We start from the raw sequence: 7836 nt of genomic DNA, 5'->3' as shown, positions 1-7836 counted from the left end.
CTCTTCCAGCGGGTGTCTTTGGCGCACTGGCAACCCTTCTTCTCTTTCCCGCAATTCTTCTATAGGTCTTTGCTTCTCCTTCGTGTCTCGTCTCGGAAGCTGTCTTCTTCGTAGCGGTTCCTGCGACTCTCACGTTTCTCTCGCCTCCTGTTTCGGCCGCCGTGTCTGACCGCGCTCTCCTCTTTCACCTGTCGACGGTATTTCGTGGTCCTTACCTTCCGCGTTGTACGTTTGTTTCTCCCTCTCTGTCCGAATCCTCCTCAACACGCGACATTCTTTCTTGTTCAGCCGCCCACCTGTCCCTTTCCGTGACGCCTGTCGACGCAGGGCCTCTATCTCCGGAACAACTCGCCTTCCCTCCTCTTCTCGCCTTTTCTCTACACTGTCTCCTCTCGCATTTTGAATTCTTTGCCTTGTCTTTTGCCTCTCCGGCCGCTCCGCTTCCATTTTTTGCTTCTCTCATCGCCTCTGCACCGTAATCCGAGATCTGTTTCGGATTCGTCCCTCGCCACTCACGTTCTTCCTAGACCTCTCTTTTCCCTCCTGTGCGGCTTCCTTCCCTCTAAATCACATCATCCCTTGCCCTCTCCGGTTCTCTCTTCTCTCGCCTTTTCTCTTTTTTTTTCTCTTTTTTCTCTCTGCTCTATGCTCCATGGGGAAGCCGAAGTCCCAGGTGAGAGATTCCTCGCTAGGGTCGGGGCTTGGGGGTTCCCCTGCCTCTTCGGTCGCACATCCTACATCGCCGAATGGTGCGTCTGAAGCCTCGAAGAACCCCAAGCACGGCGGCTGGTCGCAGAGAGCAGAGGGCGAAACAGCTGAGGAAAAGCTTGGCGGCTGTTCAGGCGTCCAGAGTCGTTACCCGGTCATGACCGAGCGCGAGCACCAGGTGCTGCGACAGCTGCAGGTGGCAGAGCTGAAGCGACAAGGCCCGTCAGCCGTCAGAAGCTTCGTCGAGTCTCTCTGTCTCGCGGTGTATGTCGCCTTTCTCCCGGGGTTCTTCAATGCATGCCTGCGGCGCTTTCCCCCTTTCAACGCCTGGGAAGGCGGGACGACCTCCGCTCTCGCGCTCTGGGCCTGCCTCGCCTGCTGGTCTGCACTGTTTGCGCGCGGCAACGTGACGGACCCGGGGGGCTTCCTCGTCGGCGTTCGAGAGGCGAAGACGTGGAGCCGCGAGGACAGGCATCTGCGCGTTCTCGCCCAGCAAGATCTGCTCGGCGCTGCCGGCGCGCGCGCCGCCTCGCCGATCCGCAGAAACGCGGACGGAGACGCAGAGACGGAGAGCGCAGACGAGGCACTCGCCCGCGTCTCAGTCGGTACGGGAACTCAGAAAGAGAGACGGGAAGAAGATTTGTCGGAAGAAGGGGGAGAGAAAGGGGCTAGGAAGAAAGGAGAGAGGAAGAAGAAAAAGGACATCGGCACGATGCAGACACTGTTTTGGGGAAGAAGAGCAGCGTGAGCGAAAGAACGAGAGACTTTAAGAACGGGCTGGAGTGGAAGGTGGACCAGCGCGGGTGCTTCAGAGAATCCGAAAAACAGAAAAGAGAGTCTGTTGTTTGGATCCGTGTTGTTTCTTCCTGTGTTGCGCTGCCTTTTGCAGGTGTTTTTTGCAAAATCACCGCGGCGTCGCTCCTGGGGGCCACGGTCGTCGGTTTGGTTCTTCGCTTTTTTTTCTCGGAAGCGACTTTCCTGTCGCCTCTCGAGCCGCTTCCCCACCAGGTGTACGTCGATCTGCCCGCTCCAGTCCCGGGAAAGGTCTCGCCGCCGTTTTTCCTTCCCTCCTCTTCTCTTGTGGCTTCTCTGCTTCCGCTCCTGCCAGTCGCCCTCCAGCTACGAACCACTGAGATGCTCCGGAGCGGTCTGGTGCTCGCCAGTCGCCTTTTCGCGCTGCTGCGCCGCGTCGGTCTCGGTGTATGTACAGCCGGGATCGCGATGGTGCTCAAGCCGGGGGGCGGCCACCAGCAGTTTCAGGAGCAGATGATTAAAAGCGACTTCTTCAAACAATTCTTTGGAGAGGTCTCGGACGCGAGTCGAGACAGCGCCCACGGCTTCTTCGGGCCCAGCCTGCCGGACAATTTCTTTTCGAAAATCGTCCACACGCTGACTGGCTCGGCTGCAGGAGTCAAGGAAGAAGAGATGGCAGTGCTCTGGGTCAGTGGCATAGTCGACATGTTTCTTCTCGAGGTCTTCTTCGGGTTCCTCGCCTACATGGCCGCCGCAGTTCAAGCCTCCGTCACAGCCGCTGCGCAAGGGACTCGGTTTCAAATCCGGGGCATCAGCTACGCCTCTCTCAATGCTGCTTGCTTTTTCTACTACTTTGGAATACCCTTCTGTACTCCTGTTGGTAAGTGTCGGTCTCAGCTGCGTGCACCTGCACTCCTACAGAGACGCGCCGGTCGCTTCTCTCTGTGAGCATGCAGAGATCAAACGAAACGCTGGGAGGAGAAACAGCGAAACGCAGGAATACGCTCAGACATGCCTCTGTGTGGCTGCATCTGTGCATCTTTCGTCAGGGGAAAGGGGGGAGCTCAGGCAGCGCTGGAAGAGCGTTCGTATTGGGGCCTGCGTGTTTTACCGCTGGGAAGACACGATGCCGATCAGTAGGCGTGTGCGTGCGGCAGTTCCCTCAACGTGGCAGAAGCACGGATGGACCCAATTAATCCTTGTTTCGTCCTGCACTGTGTGCTCAGGCGGCCCAATGCTGAACGCAGGGTATGCTGCACTGGTGACGGCATATCGTCTAGATGTGATTGGATTCTTTCTCCTGGTGTCGGCCGACCTTCTCGCAGCGTACTTGGCCACGCTTGTTGTTCGGCCTTTTGCATGCGTCCCAGAAAAGAAGCCTGCTGCGCCAGACAAAGTGGACAGAAACTTCTCTGTGTGGCCGGAACAGCGCGAGAAGCGCAAGGCCGAGTAACGGAGTGCATGTCACGCACCTGCAGGTATCCAGGCATGCGGAATGTATGTGGACGGTGCCTGTCTTGATTCGCTTTACCCGCTGGGTGTGTAGTGCAGTATGCGGTGGCGTGAGTCGAGGTCAAGAAAGAACGAGTAAGCGCCACACAGCGAAACGCGGGGAACAGAAATTACGTCTGTCCGTGCAACATTTTTTTAAATTCAGATAGGGAAACTCCGGATTTGGTGGATCAAGCCGGAGGAGAGAGAAACATCTCTCCTCGTAGCCGACCCCTCAACGGAGGCTCTTCGCTGAGGAAGGAAAGGCAGCATTCAGGGGACACAAAATGCGGGCTCTGCAAATGAAATATACGCCGAGGCCCACGCCAAAACGTTCTCTTGCGATATCTGCGTCGACCGCGCAGGCTGGGGGTGTTAGACCAGCGCTCCAGCTCTTTAGGGCCGGCACGGGAGATTTTTTTGTGACGATTGGGGCTGCTTCCACAGGTTTTTCCCTTCCTGTCCTGCCTACCTAGAGACCGTAGTCTTCCGTGGGTGGATCAGGCACGAGAGTTTCACTTGTGCGTAGCTCTCCAGCGGGGCACTTAGGGAAAAATATGTGCGGTGTGTCGATCTATATATGATATATCTGCATGCAGGTGTACTCTGAGACAAGCGGGCGCATACAGAGAATACAGATACATTGATGTGTAGAGATGTACCTTCATGCTGCCACCGTTGTTTATGTGGATGCACTTGTTTGAAACGCGAGGCCTCAGGGAGAGCAACGTTGCGCGTGATACAGGGCTTGCCGCGACTTTGACGAGTTTTACGTTGTTGAGTGTCCACCGCCGTCAAAGCGTTGACCCCGGATTACAGTCCACATTGGTATAACTCAAATCGAATGAACAGAGACAAATAGTACCTAGGACTCTGTCGGCCAGCCGGAGCAGAACCCTTTTTCAAATGAGGGCCAGCAAGGAGCGCCGTCGTCGGTTAATCTGGCAACAGGAAGTTTTCTTTCCTCTTTGCGGCGACTGGCTGTAGGAGAACTTCTCATCTTAGACTGTTTCTGATCCGTTCCCCGTAGAACGTAAACAACCGCTAGAGTGGACGGTGTTCCTGATTTCATGCGGTGGTTCTGTTGCCGCGTGGAGCCGGAGATTTTACTCTGGCGAGGCTGCGCGCACTATTGTTTGTGTAAGAGGCGACGAGTGGGGCTCTTGCATTTAATGGGTGGTTTCGTTGACTGGGCCGAGACCGTAAACAGTGCAAATTGCCGGAATGTCAGCGGGAGTGTGGAAGCAACATATATCTGAGCGCACGCGCTGCACACTTGAAACGAGCTGCGATGAACTATCCATTCCTACCGTAGCCACAGATATACTTAGTAGGCTGGCCGCCTTATTCCATGGGGAAAGAGCGAAGTCGTCAGACTGTCTCTTCCAGAAAATGGAGCACAAGTACAGCCGCTCTCGCATCCCGAAAGTCAGGCGGTTTGAACGAGGCACAGCAAGTTCTGTGTCGGAGAGCTGGAAGAGGCTGGGGCTCGGGGTAACGGCGTCGCTACGAGAAAAATCTGTTGCGCCAATTGTGTATGCCCGAAAACTGCTCACTGCTCTTCACATAAATTTACCTCTCGTGTTGCGTGCTACACGCAACTTTTGCAGAATGCAGCGTATATTTCGCTAGGCTCGGCCACCTTTGCATCCCAGAGTTGCTGCCGGTGCACGGGCTCGAGGTCTGAAGAGAGACGAGCACACACATATACCGAGGAAAAAATGCGTCTACCCTTTTTGCTGCTAAAAAGTCGACACCTTGGTCTTCTGAAAAGGCACACAACGGTCCACTTTTTCAGCCACCGTACCAGAAACGCTTGGGAGACTACAACTCGACGTTTTGTATCGTGTCTTACCGTTTGACGCGGTTAATGTTCTCGCATCGCGGTTAGACAGGCATTCATCTCGAGGACGCAGTGGCACTTTTCTAGGGACCGTAAGTCCAGAAAAGTAAAGTGTTTGCGCCCCTCCTACCCCTTCAGCTGGTGAGTTGGAAGACTTTCCGGACCCTTCGACTTGTCAATTTTTGCCACGCCTCGACGCGGCGATGCCCTCTGCGATATGGACGGAGTCGTGCAAGTGACTGCCGCGCGAGCGCCGCTCTCTTTGGCAGAAGGCGAGTCAGAAGTGACCAAGGCTCCCTCTTTGAGTGCATGGTCGGATCATGGAGATGAACTTGGGAGACAGAGTCAACAGGAGGATGCATCCAGTCAGAATTCTGTCAGTGAGGATGCTTCCTCGATCGCTTCCAGCAGACAAAGCCATGACTTCCTTGCATGTGCGCGGCCGGAACTCCGAGTCGGAGAGGGCGTCTCCATACTCCACACGGCTGTAGAAAGCTTCGCATTCTATCTGTACTTGGCGTTTGTGCCAGGATGGATCGCCTGTTGCCTCGCCAAGGTGCCGCCGTTTGCGTTCTGGACACCCTCAATTGTTGGAGCTGGTGCTTTTTGGATTTCCTTGAATATTTGGGGACCTCTCTTTTCTCGTGGAGCTGTGACAGATCCGTATTCTGCGCTCATCGGTTCATGGGCAGAGATGAGTCTGGCCAAGCACAGAGCCCAGATTTCGTGCCAGGAAAAAGAGGTGTCTCGTCGAGGAGAAGCGGCATCATCTGAGATGCTCCACCCCCGTGGGCTCAGCACTGGTGAGAAGCTTCCGTCCATGTCCTGAGTGTTTTCCCGCGTTCTGTCTGTTGAGAGGGCGTGTCACCTCTCGGTGGCTGAGGAAGATATGGCACGTACACTACAAGTACTCGTGTTTTCCAATGAACACGAGCCTTCTGCTTGATGTGGCAGTCTGTCGTAGTCTTCCCCGGAGCGCCTTCAAGCAAGTGCCACTTTTAGCGCCTTTTTTATACTCCTGCGTGTGTTGCGTGCACACGCTTTCCTCTCTGTAGGTGACTTGATCAAGATCTTCATTGCAACTGTTGGCGCTGCGTCCCTAGTGGGGGTTGTCGTGCAAGCGTTTTTCCCCGGTCACCTGCCCTATGGGCCACCACTAACGATGCAGATTTACACCGATATGCAGTCTCCAGGCACTAAGGAAAAAATGGCGTCTACAAATAGTCGCCATACGGAGTTTTGTTCCTCAGTGTTCATGTCGCTTTTAACGCCATTGCCCATACATCTCCAAGAGGAGGCAGCAAGGATAGTAAGCGCCTCTCTCTTATCGATGGCTGACTTGATCGTGGTGTCCAGCAAGGTCCTGGGTGGATATGCCTGGATTGCGAGCACTTGGCTCTTACCGCCGGAACAGCAGGAGCGGCTTTTACAATTCGAAATGCTTGGATGGACGCTTGCGGGGCGCACTGCAACCGGAGGTTTCGTTGACGTCGTGCATCGCCTTCGCGTCTCTCCTTCAGAAAACAGCTTCGAAATGCTTCTGTGGTTCAGCAGGGTCGTCGACGTGTTCCTGGGGGAATGCCTCTTCAGCTGCCTGAATTACATGGCTCAAGCTGCAGACCTCTCAGTGGGAAAGATCACACGGCGGAGCCACGTCAGGGTTACGGGCCTTGGCACCATAAGCTTGAATGTCGGGACCATGGTATATTTAGTTGGCAGCCCCTTCTGCCGAGTTACAGGTACATTTTATTCCTTGGGATCTTTTTGGCAACTTTCCTCCTCACGGGGGTTACAGCAGTTCTCCGCAGTTGACCGACGGTCGGAGAACGGTAGTACACAAAAAAATGGTAGTTTTACTGTGTGACTCTCAAGCGCTTCACGTGGCCGAACCTGCTACGGTACAGCCGTCGTAGGTAACGTAGAGAATTTGATGCACCAAACTCTCCCCAAGGCAAGACGCAGAATCAGAAAAAGCATATGCGCTGAAAATTTAAGCTGGCTAAATAAAAATGCATATGTCATTGTAAACTTACAAAGCAATTCTGCACACGTGCAACTTGGGAAGTTGGTGGTTGGCCGAATCTGAGCGTGTGTACGCGCCTCTCCACCTCTCGTTGTCCAGTTGCAAACGTCTTCAAATATTTAGAGTGTTGCTGTGGTGCAACTGAGTTGTTGTATTTTCCAGGCGCCGTTCCTACTGCATGAGGAACCATGAACCACCTCGACGCACCGTTTTTTGAACCAGCGAATTCTGATGTGCACCAGGAACTACAGGCATTCCGCTCGTGCGTGGTGCACCTTTTTGTCTTGTTACGCAGGTGGTCCTCTGCTTAATCCATGCTTCGCTGCAATGGTTATGCTCTGTCGGGGCGACTTCTTCGCTTTCTGGCTTCTCGCCATTGCTGGCTTTACGGCCGCCTTTCTCGCCAGCTCGGTGGTGAAACCGATTATCCAAGAAGAGCCCGCCATAGAAGACAGGCGGCAACTCGTGACGCGAGTTTCTACTTGGGAAGACAAGCCTGAAAGCATGGAAAAAGACGAGTGATTGAGCTCTAAAGGCGGTTGAAGTATTTTAGGCCAGTCGCAAGATTCCGAGTATGAATGAGTGTGCCTTTAGTATCTGCCTGCCACCAAGCTTGGCGTCAGCCAGGCTACGTCCGGGTTTATGGAAGCTGCTTCCTCTTACCTCTTCTTCGGCCAGACATGTGTCACCTCATGGCACTGCACATTCTGAAAAATGGGTGTATTGGAGCATCCACAGCGACAACTTCACGGGGTACTGCCAGCGAGAGAGATACACGTGGCAGCCTCGATCGGAGATGGTTACTATCAAAGATGCCACATCGCCGATTGAATGCATGAATTGAAGGGCAGAATGTTTTGTGTTTGTCAACTGAAATGTGGTCTCTGGCTTGCTGGTTTCTAGAACGCTGATGCACGGTTTATACAGGTGTTTCATCATGACAGCGTTTTTCGCTACAGATTGTCAGACTGCTTTCGTTGCAGCAGTTTTCTGCGCAGTGTACGTCGCTGTTCGAACG

The 7836-nt window shown here is 54.1% G+C and overlaps 2 protein-coding genes across 2 annotated transcripts; both read left to right on the top strand.

The window, feature by feature from the left end:
• Positions 1-652: 652 nt before the first annotated feature.
• NCLIV_067050 (conserved hypothetical protein) lies at positions 653-2914 on the top strand (the record flags this gene model as incomplete). The annotated part of the gene is made up of 3 exons (XM_003886256.1): positions 653-1313; positions 1598-2341; positions 2688-2914. 3 exons carry the CDS (start codon positions 653-655, stop codon positions 2912-2914), a joined length of 1632 nt encoding a protein of 543 aa, XP_003886305.1.
• Positions 2915-5012: 2098 nt separating this feature from the next.
• On the top strand, positions 5013-7236 carry NCLIV_067040 (hypothetical protein; the record flags this gene model as incomplete). The annotated part of the gene is made up of 3 exons (XM_003886255.1): positions 5013-5598; positions 5851-6624; positions 7061-7236. The coding sequence occupies 3 exons, from the start codon at positions 5013-5015 to the stop codon at positions 7234-7236; spliced, it is 1536 nt and encodes a 511-aa protein (XP_003886304.1).
• Between the last annotated feature and the right edge of the window lie 600 nt (positions 7237-7836).

This window comes from Neospora caninum, chromosome XII (genome assembly GCF_000208865.1).
Source record: "Neospora caninum Liverpool complete genome, chromosome XII".
Classification (NCBI taxonomy): domain Eukaryota; phylum Apicomplexa; class Conoidasida; order Eucoccidiorida; family Sarcocystidae; genus Neospora; species Neospora caninum.
Note: the sequence above shows the minus strand (reverse complement) of the source record. Positions and strands in the feature narration are given on the sequence as shown.